General features: G+C 35.7%; 1 protein-coding gene across 2 annotated transcripts in view; it reads right to left on the bottom strand.

Annotated features, from left to right (window-relative positions):
• Window positions 1-3,275: 3,275 nt before the first annotated feature.
• The window catches only part of PRMT3 (protein arginine methyltransferase 3), a 122,941-nt gene continuing 99,886 nt past the window's right edge, over window positions 3,276-26,330 (bottom strand). The window contains exons 14-16 of one of the 2 annotated variants that reach the window (XM_027531399.1): window positions 19,682-19,732; window positions 19,423-19,510; window positions 3,276-5,327 (exon numbers count right to left, since the gene is read on the bottom strand). In XM_027531399.1, the coding sequence (XP_027387200.1) occupies window positions 5,218-5,327; window positions 19,423-19,510; window positions 19,682-19,732 (249 nt within the window). In that variant the 3' untranslated portion in view covers window positions 3,276-5,217. The remainder of the gene's footprint in view (window positions 5,328-19,422; window positions 19,511-19,681; window positions 19,733-26,330) is intronic. The other variant, XM_027531400.1, reaches the window with a different exon arrangement.

Here is a 26,330-nt window from a genome sequence, read left to right as displayed (position 1 = left end):
CCATGAACTGCAGCACGCCAGGCTTCCCTGTCCTTCACTATCTACTGGAGTTTGCTCAAACTCAAGTCTACTGAGTTGGTGATGCCATTCCACCATCTCATCCTCTGTTGCCCCCTTCTAATCCTGCCCTCAATCGTTCCCAGCATCAGGGTCTTTTCCAATGAGTTGGCTCTTTGCCATCAGGTGGCCCAAGTATTAAAGCTTCCACATCAGACCTTCCGATGAATATTCAGACTTGACTTCCTTTAGGATTGACTGGTTTGATCTCCTTGCTGTTCAAGAGACTCTCAAGAGTCTTCTCCAGCACAACAATTCAAAAGCATCAATTCCTCGGTGCTCAGCCTTCTATATGGTCCAACTCTTTATAGTTGTTTAAATAATGGGAAGAGAGAAAACACTGAACACTGACAAATCCTTTCTGTGTAGTCTCAATGTAAAGGGAAGGTAGAACTGTGACAACAGTGGGAGGTAGAAGTGGGAGTTGAAATTTTTTTTTTTACTGTAGGAGAAACAATATCCTTTCTGAATGCTGATCATATCTGGACAATGGCTCAGACAGTAAAGAATCTGCCTGCAATGCAGGAGACCTGGGTTTAATCTCTGGGTCAGGAAGATCCCCTTGGAGAAGAGAATGCAATCCATTCCAGTATCCTTGCCTGGGAAGTCCCATGGACAGAGGATTCTGGTGGGCTACAACCCACGGGGTTGCAACAGGTTGGACAAGACTGAGTAACACTTTTCACTTTCATGCTGATCATGGAGCAGCAGAGGGAAAACCTGGTGACACCAGAGACACGCTGAAGCAGTATCTGAGTGACTGAGGGAATGGCTGTGAGGCACAGGGCGAGGAGCTGGCTTGGCCAGATGTGGTGAAAGTTCACTCAGTGGGAAGCCCGTACATGGGCATCAAGGTTGGCTGGGGAGTATAGTATGGAAACCTGTTAAGTTCTCCTCAGACTGGCTCGATTTTCTTAATAAAATAGGAAACAAGGACTTGAGCTGGAAGAATGAGGTTTAGACTACTGTTGATTACCTTAATTTTAAATAACTCAGTGATAGACAATCTTTATGTATGTATTTAACTATACTCTAGATGTAAATGAATCTTAACCTATTTCATCATTCTGTGTGGAAAAGTTTACCTTTTTGGCAAGGAAACAGACACAAGATCTTAAAGCAACATGGTTTTGGGTTTTCCCTGGTGGCCCAGTGATTAAGAATCCACCTTCCAACACAGGGACGTGGGCTCAATCCTGACCCAGGAAGATTTCACATGAGGAGGAGCAACTAAGTCCATGCGCCTCAACTACTGAGCATGCACACTGCAAGTACTGAAGCCGGCGCACCTAGAGCCTGCGGTCCACAAGAGAGCCGGCACTCCACAACGAAGAGCAGCCCCGGCTCGCTGCTGAAACTACAGGAGGCCCACGGACAGCAACGAAGACCCAGTGCAACCAAAAATAACTAAATGAACACATCTTGGGGAAAAAAAAAGCAACCTGGCCTTATCTGATAGCTGGCAAGGGACTTCACATACCTTCCCAGGATGTCTAGTACCTTAGTACAAAAGCAATGCCACATTTTAGGCTAAAACCAAGCAAGGAAGGCACGGAGGAGCCTCAAGCATGTTGAAAAGTACTGATATAAGGCCATTCCCCCAACTGTCTTTCCTACGGTTGACAGTTAGGGGCCCTAAGTCTCTTAAAAACCCAGAGGTTAATGAGCTGCATGCGACTTCTTTTAGGCTCAGAAGTCATTCATTAGCTGACTCTGCTTGCAGCTTGTGGGTAAGGTTCAACCATCTCTAACTGTGAAAATTTGTCCATTTCTCTACTCTTTTTAAAAACTTTCTACGTGAAGCTGATAATCAGCTAGTTTCAACTTATTGATTCCTGTTGCAGAGCATTAAATGTTACAGTTTAAGACATCAGTCTCATTAATACTGTAATGTTAGGTACATCTTGGTCAATCCTTGAAGTCTTCATAAATGGAAGTCTCCATATTTTAAGAAATAGTCCTTATAAGCTATAACTTATTGTATCTTCTCTGCCATGGCTGTTAGTGAGTCATATGAAGAAATATGATTTCTAAAATATTGCCTATCTCAGGTTCAGTAAAATTTTATTTACCGAAATGAACAACATGGTGGAGTTGGCTCTGGCCTGTAGCTCACCAATCCAATAGTAGACAACACTTGACTTCCGCTGTATCTTACTTACCTAACCTTTCATAATAGGCTGAAACTCCATGACAGTAACTGCGTAAGAGATATGCATTTTGAGGTATTTCACTACACAGAAAAAGTCTGAATACCGTAACGTTTAGATTTGTTATGGTCCAGCAGCTTAATATATGGCCAGCAGAAGCTAAACAGGGCCTCATCCTGTTTCAATTTTTTCTGTTGGATGCTCTTAGAGCACTGTTATCCTACTTCCTCTACTTGATAGCATGGGCATGATCAGTGAGATGAGTATAAAGTGATCTCAAATCCATAAGGTCACACAGTACATTTAAAATATTCCATTCTAATACGTGATAGGGGTAGAATGCTGAAAGACACAGGTGAACCAGACTACAATTCAGATTAAGTGATGAGAAAGAAAAAAACTCAATATTTAAACAGTATTACTTATTCACCTCCACAAAGAGGAATTATTTCAAAGTTATCTGACAGCTCCCTGATTCACTATGAAGTGTGTTCCTAGCATTCAGGGCTACTCACTGGACCACCTTGTCTATGCAATGCTGTACACCTGCAGTTCTGTTTTCTTGGAACACTGCTTCCAAAGTCCTCTGTTTAGAAAATACCACTCTACCAGAGATGACTATTAACCTTGGATGAACCCCACACATTATAACATTAGTTTTCACAAAGAAAAATAGGAGAAAAATGTATTTTCTTAATGGGAATAAGATTCTTGGGACAGAGCAAACTGCTATCCCTAAGTGCCCATCTGCCACAGCAGGAAAGAACGCTGTATTTATCACTATAAAGAGCTACAAAGTACTTATTTTCTATAGCAGTTTAATGGCTGAAATTCTAACCAAAGAGCTAATATTCAGACTCTCACATCTCAGAAAATGTTTAGGTACACAAATTGGGATGTTCCAGCCTGGGGAGGCTACCAGGAGGAGAATATCAAAAGAGACACTGGCTGAAAATCCCCTGAAAATCAAACAAGACTTTTAATGAGAAATCATTTTTGAGAAGTACTTTTTTAAATAGTAAAAAATACTTGTTAAGAAAGAAAAACAAACAAAAAAAAAAGTTTTTTGGTTACTTTAAAAATTTAATGGTAAATCTTCATATATGGTAAATCGGACATATATATACCACCACTAGATAGCTAGTGGGAAGCTGCTGTGTAAGCACCAGGAGCTCAGCTCGGGGCTCTGTGATGACCCAGAGGGGGATGGGGGGCAGGAGGGAGCAGACAGACATATATACATATAGCCGATTCACGCTGTTGTACAGCAGAAACTAACACAACATTGTAAAGGAAGTATATGCTATTAAAAATTTTTTAAAAATTAATGGTAAGTCTTTTTACTTTTGATCCATCATCCCATTACTCAAATTGTTACATGAAACACCCTAGACAGAAATTTAAAACATTTTGAGCTGTATTAGCAGCAGTACACATTTCCAGTAGTGGCCGGAATCCAAACCATGGTGAAAACAAGCTGACTAGTTTGGCTCAGTGAAAAAAGAAACCATGCTTATGAAGAAGAAAGACTTACATTAAGGTCTGAAATACCATCGTTTGATGGGGTTATTTTTCCTATTGCTGGAACTCCAGTTTTCTACTGAAGACCAAAAGACAGTTTATTTTTGATGCATTTTTTTGCTAAATAAATATTAAATTCTCTTGTAATCTTCCCACTCACTCACACACTACAGTAGTATCTCATAAGGTTGACAATTCTCAAACTGATCTAATGCAGATGCCACTACAGTCTTTGGAAGGGGTCCTTGACTGGTGATGATGATATCACTGAGCACGGACTAAGTGTTTTCTATGTACTAGGCACATAGAAGTTGTGAAATGTATCAGTTGAAATGTACACATTTCAGTAGTTGAAATGTATCAGCTCATGAATTGGCACATTTATGGAGGGAGAGAGAGGTTAAGGAACATAGGATTACACAGCAAGTAAGAGCTGCAGCCAAGGCTTGAACTGGCTCCAGAATTCATGCTTCTCAACACAATGCTATGCTGCTTTGTGTGTGTGTTGTTGTGAAAATGAACCAGCTGATGAATGGAAATGAACCATGTGATCCACCTCGCCTTAAAATTCCTATTTTCTTAAAAACGATTCCTTTGCTAAGACTTGTTGTAAATGCTTCTAATTTTGTAAACGGCTTTGGTATGTGGAAATGTCACTTTATAATACTAATGGCTGTTGTATACGTTTATTTGAATGTTTTCTGTATTTCAAACTGGGTCAATAATTGTAAATTACACAAGAGTATAAAGTGATAAAAGTACATTAACAGTTACATGTTTAACTTTGTACATAAATCTAGTTTGAAAAAAACGATTAGTAAATAAATACATATTTATCCCAATCTTTAAAAATTTTTTTTAAATCTAGGGCAAATGTATTGAAACTAGATGTCCTGGGCAGTAATAGAAAACTATATGATTGAAGAATATTTGCAAAGAGAGAAGAAGCTAAAAAATGAGAACAGAATTATATACAACAATCAACTAAGCTGATTTCAAATACAGTTTGTGTGGTCTCTTTTCCACATTTTAGTTCCTTACACTTGCTCTACATTATATCCTGATATTCTAGCAGATACAATTAAGACTATTTCTTAGAAAGGAAATTTTCAATAAAATGTGTAATACCTTGTGTACAGTTACTAGTTTCATAAAACATTATCCAAAAAACAATTACTAGTGCTTAAAATTTATAGTAAGAAAATTATTAAAAACAACAAAAGATTATACCTCTGTTCCAAATTTAGGCCAATTTGAATGACTTTCAATACAGCTGAACTCAATGCAGGGATTACATTTTGTTAAATCTCACTGACCAGACTTTCAAGAATGTGATTCCAGAGGTGGATCACGAGGATCAGTTCCCTCCGTAGCTGAATTACCAGATTCAAAGATTCAACATCCATGTGTTCACATAAGCTTCCTCCCCTACTGCCCGCCCCTCCCCGACCATAAAAGCTGCAGATTAGTTGGCGCATTGGTAGCCTTTTTACTGGAGACCATAAGTTTGAGTTGTATTGTTCAATGTGAGGGCCACAATGAGAGAACGTGGATCTTTCTTATTCTTGTGCACTGTGATCTTTCCTTTCAAGGCTTCACCTATAGAAGAAAGGCAAAAATTGGGTTTCAGAATTCAAGGAATACAGTGCAGCAGAAAAGCAACATGGTATACTTAGAATTGATACTTCTTATTTTTTGTTGTGAGATGTTTCACTTTTTTTTTTAACTTAAAAAATTTCAGGACAATTTTATGTTTAATTTTTGAAGAAAGCAGATCTAACTTAGCTAGCATGGGTGTCAAATGCTTGTGAAAAAGCATAACTACAGCAGTCACTGCAGGGTTGGGGACTGTTTACTGGACACTTCAATATGAGGCCCTGAGGTATGTCCTGGGCATATTATAAAAGAGACATGGTCCCTGACCTCAAAGCGTTCACAGTTCAGGGCGAAGAAAACAGAGGTGCTGACAACTATGCAAGAGGTCTAACAGGGTATGCTGGCACAGAGGCCTGGGGATGGCTGGAAGGCAGTAAAAGGTAAGGCTTCACAAGACTTAATTCACATGCTAGCAAGGTAATGCTCAAAATCCTTCAAGCTAGGCTTCAACAGTATGTGAACTGAGTATTATCTAGATGTACAATCTGGATTTAGAAAAGGCAGAGGAACCACAACAGATCAATTGCCAACATCCATTGGATCACAGAAAAAGCAAGAGAATTCCAGAAAAATATCTACTTCTGCTTCACTGACTATACTAAAGCCTTTGACTGTGTGGACCACAGTCATAATCTGGAAATTCTTAAAGAGATGGGAATACGACACCACCATAACTGCCTCCTGAGAAACCTGTATGCAGGTCAAGAAGCAACAGTTAGATATGGAACAATGGACTGGTTCAAAATTGGGAAAGGAGTACGTCAAGGCTACATATTGTCATTTATTTCACTTACTTGCAGAGTACATCATGTGAAATGCAGGGCTGAATGAAGCACAAGCTGGCAAAGATTGCCGGGAGAAATATCAACAACCTCAGATATGCAGATGACACCACTCTTATGGCAGAAAGCAAAGAGGAACTAAAGAGCCTCTTGATGAAAGTGAAAGAAAAGTGTGAAAAAGCTGCCTTAAAACTCAACATTCAAAAAATGAAGATCATGGTATCTGGTCCCATCACTTCATGTCAAATAGATGGGGAAAGAATGGAAGCAGTGTCCGACTTTATTTTTTTGGATTCCAATCACTATGGATGGTGACTGCACCCATGAAATTAAAAAACGCTTGCTCCTTGAAAGAAAAGCTATAACAAAACTAGACAGCGTATCAAAAAGCAGAGATATTACTTTGCCGACAAAGGTCCCTAAGGTCAAAGCTATGGTTTTTCCAGTAGTCATGTACGGATGTGAGAGTTGGACCATAAAGGCTGAGTGTTGAAGAATTGATGCTTTTGAATTGTGATGCTGGAGAAGACTCTTGAGAGTCCCTTGGACTGCAAGGAGATCAAACCAGTCAATCCTAAAGGAAATTAATCCTGAACACTGATTGGAAGGACTGATGCTGAAGCTCCAATACTTTGGCCACCTGACGCAAAGGACTGACTCCTTGGAAAACACCCTGATGCTGGGAAAGACTGATGGCAGGAGGAGAAGGGGGCAATAGAGGATGAGATGGTTTGATGGCATCACTGACTCAATGGATACGAGTTTGAGCATACTTCAGGAGATAGCAAAGGTCAGGGAAGCATGGTGAGCTGCAGTTCATGGGGTCGCAAAGAGTCAGACATGACTGAATGAATGAACAACAAGAAAGGGATAAATCATCTGAGGACTCAAGCAGCCAGAATAGAAGACTGCTGAACACTTAGGATGATTCACTAGAGACTCCAGGTTACAGTTTAGTGTTAAACCGCCCTAAGAGTAAAGTCAACACCATTGCTCCTTAACAAAGCTTTAAAACATTTTTTTTGGTAAAGATCAAGGTAATCTTTAAATAACTTAACTGTCTGCCTAAGCAAACTTCAACGCTTTTAAAAGAAAATAACCAAAATCCAAACATTCAGCAAAACAATATTTCTAGTGTTTGACATTCATTTAAAATGTCTAGATTTTTAAATAGCTGCAAATTGAGGCTTATAAGCAGGAAAAAAAAAGTTACAGCAATAACAAAAACACATTTAGGCATATCTTAATTAAATTCCTGAAAACCAGTGATAAAAACAATAATCTTTGAAACTTCCAGAGGGGAAAAATGAAGATATTACATATAAGAGAAAAAAGAGCAACCTCAAAATTTTCATCAGCTAGACATATTTTTGAAGTGATGAAAGAAAACCTATTAAGAATTCGATATCTAGCAAAAATCCTTAAAAAAATGAAAACTAAGAACAAGTTTTTATTTTTATTTTTTTCAAAGAAACAAAAGCATTCTTTTCTGGGAGGCCTGCACTGTAAGAAATGTTAAAGGAAGTTCTTTAGACAGGAGGAAAATGACACCAAAAAGACACCTGAATCTACACAAAGGAATAAATGGTGCTAGACTATAGTAAATATCTGGTAAATAAAAGATGTTTTTTCCTTTTGAAAACTTATTTAATAGATACAGATCTTAATACATTTAAACATACAGACATCATATAGATTACATTCTCTGACCAAAACAGAATGAAAGTAAAAATCAGTAAATCCCAAAATATTTAGAAATTAAACAACAGATTTCTAAATATTCCATAAATCAGGGACCTCCCTGGTGGTCCAGTGGGTAAGACTCCGTGCTTCTACTACATGGGGTGCAGGTGCAATCCCTAGTCAGGGAACTAAAATACCACATGCCATACGGTAAAAAAAAAAAATTTCATAAATCAAAATAAAAATCAAGAAGAAAGTTAGATGACATTTTGATTTGAATGATTATGAAACCAACATATAAAAATAGGTGGCCTATAACTACAACACTGCTTAGATGAAAAACCATTAACTTTAAATGCTTATATTAGAAAAGAAGACAGACACAAATGTCTTCACTGGGGTAATTCTATCCAACGGTTAAGGAAAAATAATAACAAATGTATAAAAAACAGAGGAAGGAATACTCCTCAGTTCATCTTTTAAGGGCAGCATTACCCTTATACCAAAATTAGATAAAGTTATTTGAAGAAAACTACAGAGATATATATCCCTCATGAACAAAGATTCAAAAATTCTTTGAACAAAAGAGAAAAAACATGATTGTGTCACACAAATGTAGAAAAAGCCTCTGCTGCTGCTGCTAAGTCGCTTCAGTCGTGTCCAACTCTGTGAGACCCCAAAGACAGTAGCCCACCAGGCTCCCCCGTCCCTGGGATTCTCCAGGCAAGAACACTGGAGTGGGTTGCCATTTCCTTCTCCAATGCAGGAAAGTGAAAAGTGAAAGTGAAGTCGCTCAGTCGTGTCTGACTCCAGTGACCCCATGGACTGCAGCCTACCAGGCTCCTCTGTCCATGGGATTTGCCAGGCAAGAGTACTGGAGTGGGTTGCTAAGCCTCTGACAAAGTTAATTTCTAACAACTTTCAGCAAGCTAGGAATAGAAGGAAACTTCTTTAACCTGATAAAGAAAATCAATGAGAAACTATAGATAACATCATTATTAACTGAAGAACTGAAAGGTTTCTTCCTAAGACTGGGACTGAAGTAAGGATCTTCATTCTGACTGCCTCTAATTAGTATTCTATTGGATGTCCTGGTCAGGGCATTAAGATGCAGAGGAAGAAAAAAAATATAGATTGGGGGAAAAAATGGTAAAATGGTCTTTATTTGCAGACCATATGGTCTTACACATAAAAAATTCTTAAGCACTATGCAAAAAAAAAAAAAAAAAGGAAAACAGCTACTAAAACTCTCAGAAGGTTTAGCAATCTCAGAACATAAGATCCATATAAAAAATTAACTGCATTTCTATACATGAGCACTGAAGAATTAGAAACTGAAATAACAATAGCATTTATAATAGCATTGAAAAAGCGTATAATTCTTGAGATAAATGTAACAATATATACGCATCATTTAGTTATATCAAATTATGAAACACTGCTAAAGATGATCTAAGTAAATGAGACATATTGTTTGTGGATGACACTCAATACTGTTTTAAGATGTTAATTCTCCCCAAAGTAATCTATAGATTCAACACGGTCTCAATCAAAATCCCAGCAGGACTGTTTTATTTGGGCAGAATTTAAGTTGACTTTAAAACGCATATGCAAATTTAAAGAGCCCAGAATAGTGAGAGAACAGAATAAAGCAGGAGGATTTATATCATCTTACAGTGTCTTACTGGCGTAAGAAAAGACACACAGATCAAGGAAACAAAGTTCAGAAACAGACATGCATACATGGTTAGTTAATTTCTGACAAAAGAGCCAAGGTAATTAAACGGGAAAAGAAAAGTCTTTTCAAGAAATGATGATGAAACAACCTAATATAAATTTGGAAAAAGATGAATATTACTTTTAAAATCAACATGAAATAGTTTATAATCCTAAATGTACAGGCAAAAATATAAAGCTTTTAGAAGAACCGTATAGGAAAAGCTGTGATGTTAGAGTAGCAAAGATTTCTTAACTTAGGCCACAATAGCACAAAGTTCAAAAGACCTTAAGAAAATGAAAGGAAAAACTAGGATTGAGACATAAATATCAGCAATGCGTATATCGGACAAACAACTTGTACCTTATTAAGATTCTTATAACCCAGTAAGATGACAACCCAACCAAAATTGAGCAAAATATCTTAAAAGAAACCTCACCAAAGAAGACATACAAATGACCAATGAACATATGAAAAGATGCTCAACATCATTAGTCATGAGGTAAATGCAAATTAAAAACACAGCTGTCACTACATACACTTATAACACAATGACATATTAAAACATATTAAAATGACTGCCCTTTTATGTAAGTGTTGACAAAGATGTGCAGCAAACAAACCCACAACAGTGTAGGAACCTTGAATAGTATAGTCATTGTGAAAAAGTTTGCCAGCTTCTTATGAAGTATTTATTTATCGTAAGACCTAATAATTCCACTCCTACGTATCTGCCTAGGAGAAATGAAAACATATGTCCACACAAAAACTTTTACAAAAATGTTCATATTAATTTTATCCATAATGGTGCCTGACTGAAAATAATCTAAAAGTCTATCAGCAAGTGAAAGCCTATGTACATTACAGTAAGTTCATACAAAGGAACACTACCTGGCAATAAAAAGGAACAAATTACTGATTCACAGATGCACTTTAAAATATGCTAAAAGCAAAGCTGGAGTATGTTCTATATAGTAATTTTGATATAAAATTCTAAAAGAATACTAATGCCTTACTATTATTAATAGTAATATAATACGTAGTGACAGAAAGCAGATCAATGGTTGTCCAGTCTGAAAACTGAAGATGGGGACGACTGACTGCACAAGGGATCAACAAGGAAACTTTTTAGGGTGAAGTAAATATTCTATATCTTCAAAGACATGGGAATACCAGACCACCTGACCTGCCTCTTGAGAAACCTGTATACAGGTCAGGAAGCAACAGTTAGAACTGGACATGGAACAACAGACTGGTTCCAAATAGGAAAAGGAGTACGCCAAGGCTGTATATTGTCACCTTGCTTATTTAACTTTTTTGCAGAGTACATCATGAGAAACGCCAGGCTGGAAGAAACACAAGTTGGAGTCAAGATTGCCAGGAGAAATATCAATAACCTCAGATATACAGATGATACCACCCTTATGGCAGAAAGTGAAGAAGAACTAAAGAGCCTCTTGATGGAAGTGAAAGAGTGAAAAAGTTGGCTTAAAGCTCAACATTCAGAAAACGAAGATCATGGCATCTGGTCCCATCACTTCATGGGAAATAGATGGGGAAACAGTGGAAACTATAGCTGACTATTTTTGGGGCTCCAAAATCACTGCAAATGGTGACTGCAGCCATGAAATTAAAAGACGCTTACTCCTTGGAAGCAAAGTTATGACCAACCTAGACAGCATATTAAAAAGCAGAGACATTACTTTGCCAACAAAGGTCCGTCTAGTCAAGGCTATGGTTTTGCCAGTAGTTAAGTATGGATGTGAGAGTTAGACAATAAAAAAGCTGAGCGCTGAAGAATTGATGCTTTTGAACTGTGGTGTTGGAGAAGACTCTTGAGAGTCCCTTGGACTGCAAGGAGATCCAACCAGTCCATCCTAAAGGAAATCAGTCCTGGGTGTTCATTGTAGGGACTGATGTTGAAGCTGAAACTTCAATACTTTGGCCACCTGATGAGGAGAGCTGATTCATTTGAAAAGACTCTGATGCTGGGAAAGACTGAGGGCAGGAGGAGAAGGGGACGACAGAGGATGAGATGGCTGGATGGCATCACTGACACAATGGACATGGGTTTCGGTGAACTCTGGGAGTTGGTGATGGACAGGGAGGCCTGGCGTGCTGCGGTTCATGGGGTCACAAAATGTCAGACACAACTGAGCGACTGAACTGAACTGAACTGAATAGAGTGGAACATACATTTGCCAAAATTTATTAAACTGTATAAATAAAATGTGTAAATCTTTACTGTATGTAAATATAGAATAAAGTGTTTTTAAAATTGTGATGGCTTAGGAATAAATTCATAGATAAATGGAATAAAGATTCATTATAGAGATTCAGTACATTTTAACTGGGGCATTTTACATCACTGAGGAAAGAAAGGAGTCAAAAGAAATGTATAAATTTAGTAACACAGTATTTCTTTGTATGGAAAAAAAGTTAGAAACCAAAAGGAAAAGGCTGATGATTTGTTTATACAAAAATGAAACAAATTCTATAAAGCCAAGATACTTTAAAAAGGCATAAAATGTGTTCAATTTTTACATTCCAGCCATCTTTACCAAAATTTGGCTGTTAGAATCCAACCACAACAGAAAAAGAATGAAAGAAACCAGTAACAAACAACAACCAGTATCTGACTGCTCTGATTTGCATTTTGGTGATTATCAGTAGTGATGCTATTATTTCAAATGTTTAACCACCATCTAAAAAGATTCTTTGAGCATTTTATTTAACTCAGTGATTTTCTTGTTGATGTGCCCTAAGGGTAGTTGCTCTTTAAGCGGCTTTAGACATGTTAAAAATGTTAAGTTCACTTGTTTATAAATGTCCTATTCAATCCTTAGTGTAGGGTCAAAATGGAAATGTTCTCTGGTGCCTATAAAGCAGGTTATCAAATACTGCATTTCAAGTTTAAAAAATATGTTTAAAAAGAAGAATGTATTTAAGAGGTTTATGTATCCCTTAACTTAAAATACAGCTCAAGATGCATGAATAGCAGATAATTTTGTTAAATTTTCACAGAAGAAAAAATTTTCAGCATCAATATTAAATAAAATATTTGAGTAATTAAAAAGTCTTAACACTGTCTTATAAGCTGATATTGTAATTTTCATGTTTTAAAACAAAATACAAGCAAAATAACTCTTGCTGTAATAGTTATTTTGTAAGCTTAATTTCAAAATGGAGATGTAAAACAATACTTAATTATACAGCATGAAGGGTCACAGTAATAAATACACAGTTCACACTGCTGCACCCACTTCAATTGTTCAAGCCTGGCAAAAGTGCCAAGGTAACAGCTCTAATGCAGTAGAGATAGGAGTAATTAATCAGTGTCAAATAGATATAAAATGACTGATGTTGTTAAGTGTGTAAACTGGTGAGAGCTGCAAAGGACAGTCTCTATGCAGCTGAGCTGTATCACCTTGTTTTTATCATCAGCAGACGGCTATTAGTATATCACAAAGCAGCACTGCAGTTCAATCAAGAACAAAATTGATTTCATTTCAATTTGGTCCTAGTGGTTTTTTCAAATTAGTTTCTTCCAGAGCAATAAAATTTCATTCCCCACAAGGGAGATAAATAAAAATCAGTATTATCACTACCAAAGCTTAGAGTTAAAAAAATGAAAAGAAAAAAAAAAAAGAAAAGGATGCTCCATCACATAAAAGCTTACTAATAACATGTAAGTGACTGAACTGAACTGAATAACATATAAAGAGATCTAAAGAGTATGATTTTAATAATATTTTTCAAAGACAAACCACAAGAAAAAAAAATCTGGATCTTTAAAATAAATACTGTCACATAAGTTTGTACAATAAAATTGTACATTATTTTTTAAAGGAAAAGGGGGAAAAAACACTCTGAATTTAAACTTTAAAATTGACCTTTAAATCCTTTAAAAGTATTCATTCTGGGAGGCTAGTCTCTAACTCCCACAATGCTGGAAATGCTCAAATGTTGTAGAATATTTCTTTGGAAACTATTGTTAGAACTATGTTGTGAAAATAACAACAACAAACAAAATCCCAAACCAAAGCAAAAACACATTAGTTTCATCATCTTATAGTTACCTTGTGCTTTTGGTCAACTGTAAAATTCCTATTCTGAGAAATTTCCTATTCACACTGTCTTTTTCTTTGCTTTCCAAATATCCTGTCTGCCCTCAATGATAGATTTTGTTGTTGTTTAGTAGATAAGTTGTGTTCAACTCTTTGTGACCCCACAGACTACAGCCTGCCAGGCTCCACTGTCCATGGGATTTCCCAGGCAAGAATACTGGAGTGGGTTGCCATTTCCTTTTCCAAGGGATCTTCCCAACACAAGGATCAAACCCATGTCTTCTGCATTGTCAGGTGGATTCTTTACCACTGAGCTGCCAGGGAAGTCCAATGGTAGATTTACCATTACCAAAAAAAGACTTAACATTATTCAAAATATTAACATGTACACATACACACACACACACAAGCTGGGTGGAATAACTGTATAGGCATGTTCACAATATTTTGTTAAAAAAATCTTGTCACATTACTGTTTGGACAGTAAAATAAACTTTATGCACAACAGCAAATTGTCATGATTAGACACTTGGCTTTATTTATCTAAAAATTGTACACCATATTAAGTCAAAAAGTAGTTTTTGACTCAAGCTATTTTTCGACTCAACAATACTCTCCTCAGCCATGCCACAATTTAAGAGAACATCAGAGTTGACAAAATGGGGCAACCAAATACAGCAACTAGATAATTGCCCCTGGCATGTGTCACCCACGGTGATGAAAGGAAGTTATATTTCAATGACAATGCATATTACTGTACTTATTCATTCATTCAGGAGGGTATTTATGACATGCCAAATACTGCACCAGATAAAAAAGAAGTGAGAGGGGCAAATAACTCATCTATGAGAACCCCTTATCAGAGCACACTGGTATGTTATAACACAGATATACGTATGAATTGATCTGGGAGAAAAAAATAACAGAACAGTTAACTTTTTAAGACAATGAGGAAAGATGTACAGAAATAAGCTGGGTTATAAAGCGAAAAGTATAATTCATCAAGTGAAAGAGGTCAAAGTAGTTTCCTAGGTAGAAAAGTATCTCAGATAAAGGCAATGAGGAAGAAAAGATGGGAAAACTAGCTAAAAAATGAGCAGTACAGCTGGAGCATATGATGGGCTTCTGTGGGGTTCTGACAGGTTAGGGCTGGAAACGATGAAAAACGGTCAGACTGTAAAGGGTCATGGAAAGAATCTGGATTTTATCCTGGATATACTTAGGGTCCAGTGAGGGCTTTTTTTAAAATTTTAAATTAATTAATTAATTTTAATGGAGGCTAATTACAATATTGTAGTGGTTTTTGCCATACTTTGACATGAATCAGCCATGGGTGCACATGCGTTCCCCATTCCGAACCCCCTCCCACCTCCCTCCCCATCCCATCCCTCAGGGTCTTCCCAGTGCACCAGCCCTGAGCACCCTGTATCATGCATCAAACCTGGACTGACGACCTATTTCAGATACGATAATATACATGTTTCAGTACTTTTCTCTCAAATCATCGCACCCTCGCCCTAACTTTAGTAAGGTGTAGTTTATATATAATAAAACTATAACATGTAAAATTGCAGTTCAGTGAGTTTTACTTAATATTTCACTTTTGTAAACTTTCACCTACCTCAAGTATCAAGATGCTTCTCTTATGTTATCTAGAAATTTCAGTTTTAAGCTTTTATGTTTATGTCTATTATCCATTTAAAGTAAGTTTTTATATATTTGGTGTCAGATAAGAAGAGTCATTATTTTCCTTTATAAATATTCAGTTGTTCTAACACAATTTTCTGAGAAGACTATCCTTTTCCAATTAAATTTATATTGGCCCTTTGAAAAAACTTAATTGACTATACAAAAATGAGGCTATTTCTGGATTTTCTATCAGTGTATTAATCAATATATTCATCTTTTATATGTCAATACTATACTGCTTGTGTTAATATAATTTTTAAGTTCAGAATTTACATAGTGTAAGAAGTACAATATGGTTCTTAAAATTGTTTGGCTACAATAGTCTAGATCATTTGTATATAAATTTTAGAATCAGCACATTAATTTCTCTTGCTAAATTCACTTACTAGCTCTGTATTTTTTTTTTTTTGGTAGATTTCCTAGAATTTTCTATGTATACATTATCTATAAATAATAACAGCTTTATTTCTTCCTTCCCAATGCTTTTTAATTCTTCTTCATTGCTTATCGCACTGGCTAAGAGTTCCAGTTTAAGAGTGCAGGAGTGCAGACATACACACCGTGGTCACAGTGTATTTTCTTGTTACACATCACTGGATTCAATTTGCTACTATTTTGTTGAGGATTTATTCCTGAGGGACATTGGTCTGTAGTTTCCTTTTCTTGTACCATCTTTGTCTAATTTTTGCTTAGGCTAATATACAAATGAAAAGATGCTCAACATCACTTATTATTATATAAATGCAAATCAAAACCACAATGAGGTATCATCTCACACCAGTCAGAATGGCCATCATCAAAAAGTCTACAAATAAATGCTGGAGAGGGTGTGGAGAAAAGGGAACCTTGTTACACTGTTGAATGCAAACTGATACAACCACTACGGAGAACACTGGGAAGATTCCTTAAAAAACTAGGAATAAAACTACCATACGACCCAGCAATCCCATTTCTGGGCATATACTCTAAGGAAACCAGAACTGAAAAAGACACATGTACCTGAACGTTCAATGCAGCACTATTTACAACAGCTAGGATATGGAAGCAACCTAATGTCCATCAGCAGATGAATGGATAAGGAAGTTGTGGTATATATACACAACGGAATATTACTCAGCCTTTATAAAAGGAATGCATTTGAGTCAGTTCTAATGAAGTGGATGAACCTAGAGCCTATTATACAGAGTGAACTAAGTCAGAAAGAGAAGGACAAATACTGCATATTAATGCATATATATGGAATCTAGAAAGATGGTACCAGTGATCCTACATAAACAGCAGCAAAGGAGACCCAGATGTAAAAGAAGAGACTTTTGGACTCAGTGGGGAAAGAAGGTGGGATGATTTGAGAGAAAACCATTCAAACATATACACTGTCATATGTAAAACAGATAACCAGTGAGAGTTTGATGCATGAAGCAGGGCACCCAAAACTGGTGCTCCGTGACAACCTAGAGGGATAGGGTAGGGAGGGAGGCAGGAGGAGGTTCAGGATGGAGGGAACACATGTACTACCTATGGCCGATTCATACTGATACACGGAAAAAACCATCACAATACTGTACAGTAGTTATCCTCCAAATAAAATAAATTTTAAGAAAAAAAAACCAGTGTAGGAGTGGAGCAAGTAGACACCATTGCCTTATCTCAAATTTAGTCTTTCTTTATTCAGCATGATGCTAGCGATAGGCTGTATGGATGCCTTCTGTCAGGATGATGAAGCTCTCTTTTGTTTCTAGTTTGCTGTATTTGTCATGAATTGATATTACGTTTTGTCAAACTTTTTTTTTCTGCATCCACTGATACAATCATGTAGCTTTTCTTCTTTAGACTGCTAGCATGGTGGACTACATTATATGATTTTAAAATACTGAATCAGCCTTGAATTCTTGGAATAAAACCCATTTGGTCACAGTGTATTTTCTACACATCATTGGATTCAATTTGCTACTATTTTGTTGAGGATTTATTCATGAGAGACACTGGTTTGTAGTTTAATTTTATTGTACTCTCTTTGTCTAATTTTTGATATCAAAGAAATACTACCCTCATAAAATCAGTTCTTTTCTTTTTTCTGGAAGAGACTGTGTAGAGTTGGTGTTATTTCTCTAAGTGGTTGGCTTCTTTCACTCAGCAATATGGGTTTAAGATTCCTCCATGTTTTTTCACAGGTTGATAGTTCATTTCTTTTTAGCACTGAATGAAATTTCATCTTCTAGATGTACGGACCATTTATATTTAATACAATTATCAACATGTCCCTAGAGCTCTTTTTTCTGACTAGCTTCTATCCCAATACTCTGCCCCACAGCTTCTGGCTTCTATTTATCAGTAATACCATCAGAGGCTAATGATTAGTAGAGTTAAAAAAAATTCTTATAACTGAGAATGACTATTTTTTCTTTCTTTGAAATTTTGTTTTCACAAACTTTCCTCAGGTTATACTCTTTTAGGAGAGCCTATTGGACTTATGTAAGTACACACAATGGCAATAAAAGAAATATAGAATGTAGATGGTGCCACGGGGCAACATTAGAATCATATATCTTCTTCACAGTATTCTGAGAAATCAATTACTCGAAGGATTACTGTGTAAAGAATAGTTAGGATTTCAAATTTTCACTAGGTATAAATAATATTGTGTTGCAATTAGGTAGGAGAAAATTCAAAGGCTATCTTAAATCTCTCTCAAGATTAAAACATGAAAGAATTAGTATAGCCTTTAGAATTCTAGTAGTAAGACAACAAGTGGTCACAGTGGGGAAAAAGCAGTATTTTCAATTTTCCCAAAGTTAATCCAAATATCAGAGTTAAAAAAAAAGCAAAGAAACATAAATGAAGATGTCTTTGCTTCATTTCAGTTTTGCTGTGCTATAGCTTTCCAGAGAAAGAGAAAATGACACCATCAAAGTTTTATTTCCATAGCATTACAACCTCAAAGTCAAAGAATGACAACACAGTGCTGCTTTACTCTAATGGTGTTAATTTGCATCTACTAAATTCCTTTACGCTTCAACAGTGAAATAAAAACTACATTACAATTTTATGAAATATTTTAAACATGGAGAATGATGTAATGACCACTTGCTCAGTTTTGTCAAATCTTGACATTCTGCACAGTTCCTTCAGTTTTTCAAAGAAATAGTTCAGATATACGGCACTAAAGCCCCTTTCTGCAATCTTATTTCTATCCTTCTCTAGAGGTGACCACGTCAATGAATTCAGTGGTTATCATAAGTGTTGCTTCTTAATTTACTATGTGCGTGTATAGACTGTTGTTTTACATGTTTTTAAAACTTCATATAAATCAAAATCATATATTTTAGAAATCCTTCTGCAAATCTTTGCTCAACGTTGCTTTTAAGAGACATACAAATAATCTGATGTTGAGTATCTCTGCACTGAAGTTTGGTGTGCATTCAGTTTTCCCACAGTCAAGATGCTTTCAGTGAAGATGGGACAAGACATACGTGTAACAAGCAGTTAAAAAAAAAAAAGTCCATAATCAAATTCTAACTTTTGGTGTTAGATGTGTAGATATATAAGAACTATAGGTGCTCATGTAAGTGAACAATCAACGAGATGTAAGACAAAGCAATGCAGCATCGGATCAGTCTTTAAACACTAGGCTAGATCTGAGGAGGTGGATCCAGTGGAGAGCATTCTAAACAAATATATTTTGAATATAATAACTACTGAATGACATTCTCTTTTAATTTACACTTTACTTCTATTGGTAATATTTCTGTTTAGTCACTTGGGAAATTAAAATATTTTCTTTTAATTATAGTTTCAACTTAGTATATACTAGTTAATGCTTAACGAAAAATTTTCTGAATTACTCTGTAGTACTCAACATAAGAGCTACATAATGGCACATACATTGTAACTGGCAGACATCAGATTCAAATAAAAGTTTTAACTTACTTCTTTAATGAAATGATATGCCACCTAAACTTTATGTACATGGTAAACTCTAAGAACTACTTACCTTAGTATGCTATATTGCTTCAAATACAGTGGGCACAGAAAAAGTGTTTGTAGAATGGATGAATACTGTTTATTTCAGAATGAATAAGACACCCACCCCCCTTTCTTACCTGCTTTAACTGAAAATGGCTTTTCCAATAGAAATACTGTTTGCTTCCAGTGTGTTTTGGTGCTCAGTGGGCCCGTAGAAAACACAACCTGCATTGGTAGAGTTCAAAAATGTCTGATGAAGTACAAGATTTTTAATATCACGGTACATTAATTTACTACATCAAATACAAGCTCCAACTACTTACAAAAGCAAAATGCTTATGATCAAATGCCTTGGGGCACAAAGATAAAATACTTGCCTAGTTATGAAATACCTACCTTGTTGTGGCAATTCTTCTCAAAATATATATCGAAGTAGCCAGCAATTGCCTGTTTTTTTAAAAAGAAGTAATATAAATAATTATTAAACAAATCACGTAACAATTGATTTCATGGTCTTTTAAGTCAAGGCAAGTAAGAAACCATTTCAAAGATCAGACACTCTTAAATAAATGGCAGGTCACTATTTTCTCTAGAAAAGATGTTATAAATAAAAATAATGTAACTTGGCTTTTCCCCATATAAACAAGATAATAAGGGTAACAAGGCTAATCAGATACTCAATACGTGTTCACTTAGAGAAACGCCAGTGCTGGACCACTGAAAAGTGAGAATCTACATGGAGCGAGGCTCACCCGGCCCCTTACCCATCCAGACTCCCCCACTGAGACGCTGCCGTGTGAGTCAAGTCTCCATACAGCCGCAGCAGTGTGAGACAGCCCAGGAGAGACCAGGAGAACTAGGATTGAACTAGACCAGCAGAACAATCCAGACTACAGAAACACAGACAAATAAATCTACATGATTTTGACGTCAAGACACTAAGTTTTGGGGTGGTCTGCTACACAGAAATAAATAATTGACACATACTCTTTTGTACAAACCCAGTTCACTTCATTTCTTCTGATTTAATTCATCCAATTTTAAAGTAAAGTAGTATGATTATTTTTATGATGAGATAAATGAAATTTTAAAATATTACATATTTTGTTTCTGAAAATAAAAATTACATCATTCAATAAAACTTATGTTTTAGGTATACACACAAAGAAGAAATCTGATGTAACTCTAAGGTTCACTGTAATTATATAAAAGGCTGCTAGAAGAAATTAATATGTTAATCAAATATAAATTTTAATTTCTTTTTGTTTAAAATTTAAATGATCATTCCTTTTTCTTTCACTAGTGGGACAGGCTTGACTCAACCTATTTTAAAACTGGCATTAAATAAAGCATATAAAGTGTTAAAAATTAGAAACTGATTATCAAAAAGTCATATAAAGCTGATTTGTGTACTTTCCTGCTTTTGTTAAAAACGTGGAGTTTTACTGATTCCACAGGGTTAATGCAGATTGGGCCCAAACCAAATTCAGTATTTAACCTTGAGGTTCATTATGCTTCAGATACCAAAAGAGAATCAAAATACTATTTATAATTTTGTCAAACAGAAAAAAACACTGGTCTCAGACCAATTCCTAAACTGTGTTCCTGCAGGAGAGAACCCCAAAACAGAAAGAACAGCACACTCTTAGAGAGCAGAAATGAGGTTTGAACCACTGTCTGCTGAGACACTGCTGACAGAATTTATGTCCTGACTTTAACTGCACTGGTCGCCTGTTAACATCAAACATCAATAAGGTCCAGATGACGATAAGTCAGCAAAGAGTCCACAATACCCAGGATACAATCCAATACTACTCAGCATACAAAGTCCAGGAAAATGGAACCAACTGTCAAGAGGAAAGACAGTCAACAGATGTCAGTGCTGAGATGACCCAGATGCTAGACTATCAGACAAAGACTTAAAGCAGAAACTATAACTATGTTGGTATGAGTTAACAGCAAAGCCACAGCAGAGACACACTGAAATGAATCAAAAGAGAGATTCTCAGTGGAGAAACAGAAATGACAAAAAGAGAACCTAAAGGGAATTTCAGAACTGAAAAACACAATTAACTGAAACAAAAAACTTCCTAGGATGAATTGTAGAATGGAGAAGATACAGAGGAAAAAGTCTGAATTTGAAGTGAAACCAATAGAAACGAACCAATTTTTAAAAACAAGGGGAAAAGATTGAAATAAAATTCCCAGAGACTCGGGGACCTATGGAATTAACAAACATCTGACTGGAGGTCCAGACTGAAAAGAAAAATATGATGGAACAGGAGGGGGAAAAAAAAAAACACTTTTAAAATTCTATATCCAGGAAAAACATCCTTTAGAGAATGAAGGATAAAAATATTTCCAAGTGAAGGAAAATTACAGAATCCATTGCCAACAGGCTTTTTAGAAGACATTTTAAAGGAAGTTCTTTAGGCTGACAGGCAATAATATTGGAAGGAAACCTGAAATATCAAAAATAAGAAACCAAAAGAAATGATAAATAGTTGGGTAACTATAATCCCCTCTGAATTTGATACCTATGATTATTTAAGGCAAAAATTATAACATCATCTGGTGGGCTTTTCAATGTAAGCACACATAAGCACAAAGATCAGTGCAGGGGCTGGAGGGTAGGAGGAAGAATGAAATCTAAACAATAAATAATGTCTATAAAGTCTGCAAATAAAGAAGGCTCTTAAGCATCATACACAAGGCAGAAACTTAATATAAGAAAAATTTAAATTTTAGAATCAAAACTAAAAGATAAGCAAGAGATCGGAGAATATTTGCCACACATATAACAAAGGGTCACTGTTCTTTGTATATTAAGCTACTACAAATTAGTAAGACAGCAATGTATCAAAAGAAGCTAACAAAAGACAAAGCAAGAGATTTACAAAAGAAAAACAAATGATTAATAGACATGTTAAAAAAAACTGTTTCACCTACTTAGAAAAAAATAAGTAAATTAAGACAACTGGATACAATTTTCCTTGACTGTGTTTTTTAAATGACAGTGTTCACAGCTAGTGGAGAAAGAAGCATTCATGCTGGGAAAATAAAATGAAATAACTTTTCTAGGGAAAACAACTAATACATATTACAAAGAAATCAGATGCAAAATAGCACACGTGATATGACTCAGTTTATATACAGAAATCCAAAAATAGCAAACCTAATTCATAGTGTTACAAGTCAGAAGAGGAGTTATCCTTGCAACAAGGATAGAAACTGGAAGGGATTCCATGGTGGGCTCCTGGGTTTCTGGTAGTATTCTGTTTCTGAAGTTGAACGCTGGGTATATATACATGAGGGAAAAATCACTTTGTGTAATTTTATTAAACTATTTATGACTTGTATACTTTTCTGTTTTCATTCACTCAATTAAGATTTTTTACAATGTAATACTGGTTGACCCAGTAATTCAAAACTTCCAAAAAGTTATTCTAAGGAAATTATTAAGTATGCTTGCCAAGATTTAACTATGTCAATTTTAGCCCAAATTTTCAACAACAGGTAATCAGTTACTAAATCATAAAATCTACAAATAATAGAATACTATTTGGCCATCAAAAGTAAACCTACAGGTAAGTATTTACTGATTTGGAAAATGAGTTGTGGTATACTATTAAGTGAAAAAAATAATATATATTTGTTTGGGGCACTTATTCTGTGTTACACAAATGTGAATATATAACTATCTGGAAAGATCTGACCAAGCTATTGAAAGTAACAGATAGATTTGGAATATCGATATTCTTCATGTTTATCTATCCATTTCTCACAAATATGAAGAACTGTGATAAGTTATTTTTAATAGGACTTGAGCTAAATAATCCATAGTATTGCACGGAGAAGCATTCAATTCAGCTGTTATCTCTGATTATTTCCCTTAGTGACTCTCAAAAAAATCAGTCCTCTCTGTACCTCAAAGGCTAGGGTAAGTGTCTAACATGTAAAAGGAACTAAACTAATTTAAATAAAAAGAATGACAAGTTTTCCCCAGCTAGTAATTCTAGAAAAATAATATTTTCCAGGGCTTCCCTGGTGACTGAGATGGTAAAGAATCTGCTTGCAGTGCAGGAGACCTGGGTTTGATCCCTGAGTCAGGAAGATCCCGTGGAGAAGGGAATGGCCACCCAGTTCAGTATTCTTGCTTGGAGAATTCCATGGATAGAGGAGCCTGGTGGGCTACAGTCCACAGGTCACAAAGAGTTGGATATGACTGAACGACTAACACACACACACACACACATTTTCCAATGAGGAGAGTAGCAAAAGTGAAAGTTTAGTCACTGAGTCGTGTCTGACTCTTTGTGACCCTATGGATTGTAGACTGACAGGCTCCTCCGCCCATGGGGTTTTCCAGGCAAGAGTACTGGAGTGGGTTGCCCTTGCCTTCTCCAGAGGATCCTCCCGACCCAGGGACTGAACCCGGGTCTCACACACTGTAGGCAGACACTTTACCGTCTGAGCCACCAGGGAAGTCCCTAAAATTGCAAATAGAGACGAAAAGATGCAAATGGGAAAGCAACAGTAATAGAAATTATTGAAACCCTCTCTATATGTATATATATATTTTATTATAAAATCGTTGAAAAATGAAAAATTTTATTTGTATTGGTTTGCATTAATTTTTATTGAAGAATAGTTGCTTTACAATGTTATATTTGTTTCTGCTATACAGCAAACTGAAACAGTTACATGTATACATATATCCCCTCTTTTTGGATTTCCATCTCATTTAGGTCTCCACAGAGCACTGAGCAGAGTTCCCTCTGCTATCTAGTAGGCTCTCATTAGTTACCTATTTTATACATAGCAGTGTATATATGGGGATGGGCTTTCCAGGTGGCTTAGTGGTAAAGAATCTGCCTGCCAGTGCAGGAGATGCAGGTTCAATCCCTGTGCTGGAAAGATTCCCCTGGAGTAGGAAATGGCACTTCACACCACTATTCTTGTCTAGATAATTCCATGGACAGAGGAGTCTGTCAGGCTGCAAAGAGTCAGACATGACTGAACAACTGAGCAAGCACACAGTGTATATATGAAAACATTATGAAGACTTCTAGGGTTCTAGAGGGAGAGGGTTACTTTATAATTATTCTTTAAGTTATACATATGTTGTATACTCTATGTTACCAAAAATGGAAGTGAAGAAAGAAAAACTTCAGTGACCTAATAAAACCTTTTGTGGAAACAACAAATTTGGGCTGAAAAGCAGCTCTTACGTTATCAGAAATGCGACCAGAGTTTGAAATATATAAACTATATGAAGAGAAATGGCCTATTTAACTCTGGTGAAAAAAAAGGCAAAAACAGGCCGGTAATGTTAATATAACAGAACATTACATAACTATAATCATGGAGTATAGGTCTTAATGAACACAAGAGGCTGATACACAAGTTTACAAAAAGTTAAAAAATAAAAAAGATCTGAGAATATAAAGGCATTTTAGAATTGTCTTTCAATCCCTAAATATAATTTTCTATGAAATTTAGTTCTCAAAAAAGAAACTAACCCAAAAATACAGTGAAAGAAATACTGTGTAGTTTAGCATAACCAAAAAACAAATAGTTTATAAACCCAAAGACAAATAAATAAAATAAGAAAGAAAAATAGAAGACATATCTATATCATAGTTCCCTGTGAAGGACATTATAGGATCTCCAACTCTTCATGCAGATCTACCTTCCTAATGATGTTTGTTTAAGGGTAGTGTTAAGATCAGTTCCACAGCAAACATTAAGCAGAAGCTTGAGAAGTCAGGAAAAAATTCACCTGGGATTTAAAATCACATGCACATAATGTACTCATCAGAGAACTAAACGGTATTTACCCTCTAATACAAGCAATGCCTAGAATGCCACTTTAAGGAAAGAGCTTTTTTTTCTTTTTAAATATATGTGATCCTTGATAATTAAAATAGAGATGAGGAAAAAAGAGGAAAAAAATCCTTAAACTTGAAACATCATATAAACTAGTTGAACTATGATTGCTGTTTTTATTTCTGCAAGGATGTTATAAACAGTCAAATATGTCAGCTGATTTGGGGACAAAACTATTCATTTCGCTGCAGAATATAAACATGCAACTGTTTTTCAATTACAGTTTAATCTCCTTGTTACCACCACTTTGACACGATATCTCTAGGTGTTTTAAATGTTAATTTCAATGAACTCACACTCTCTCTGTGGAAGTCATTCAAATACAAGAATAAACAATCAGCACAGGAAATTGAAAATGATGCCAAACAGGCAATGGCGATAAATAACTGGAGCACAACTTGACATGTGCTTAAGAAAGATCAGATAGATTGGAAGACCTGGCCACAGAATGAATTTCCCTTTTGTTCCATATATATCTCTAATTAGGGGCAAGGGGAATGCTAAGGAGAGAAATAAGCATTTAAATTAAGTATCTATAGGAGCTAGGTTAGTTTGCAAAGGCAAGGTCACAATGAAATAAATAAAATTCGCTGCCTTATACCACAGGCAGAAAAATACAGGTATAAAGTCAGTAAGACTGAGAGAAAGTTAATAGTAATTAAGAACAACAGTGATAACAACATAAACAGAATGAAAGGAAAATATATGCATACAGTAAATTTCTGGGATAGTTTGATCATGCTTATAATTTGGTGAGAATATTCCATAATTACTCTGAAGTACATAGGAAAATAATACAGACATGTAGTTTTTTTGGGCATCTTAAATATTCTGAAGTATTACAAGAGAGTTTCAGAATGAGCTATTTGTTTCTGCTTTGTGGATTTCACAAATCATTTCATGTGTACATTGAACCATTTAAAAAATCTGTTTTAAGCTACATTTTGTTTTTTCATCCCATACATACAAAGTAGTATGATACATGCTCATTTGAAGAACAATGACATGGAATAAAAATGAATTGCTTTCTCATGTATTTTAGTGTGATGAGTATTTCTTTAAAGAGGACATATCATGTGTGTATATAACAGGATGGCAGCCAATGAAGTGAGATCAGACTAGACCTTATGAGGAAGAAGGAAATTAAAAATTATCA

Source organism: Bos indicus x Bos taurus, chromosome 29 (genome assembly GCF_003369695.1).
Source record: "Bos indicus x Bos taurus breed Angus x Brahman F1 hybrid chromosome 29, Bos_hybrid_MaternalHap_v2.0, whole genome shotgun sequence".
NCBI classification, from domain to species: domain Eukaryota; kingdom Metazoa; phylum Chordata; class Mammalia; order Artiodactyla; family Bovidae; genus Bos; species Bos indicus x Bos taurus.
This window is presented reverse-complemented; position numbering and strand designations above follow the sequence as displayed.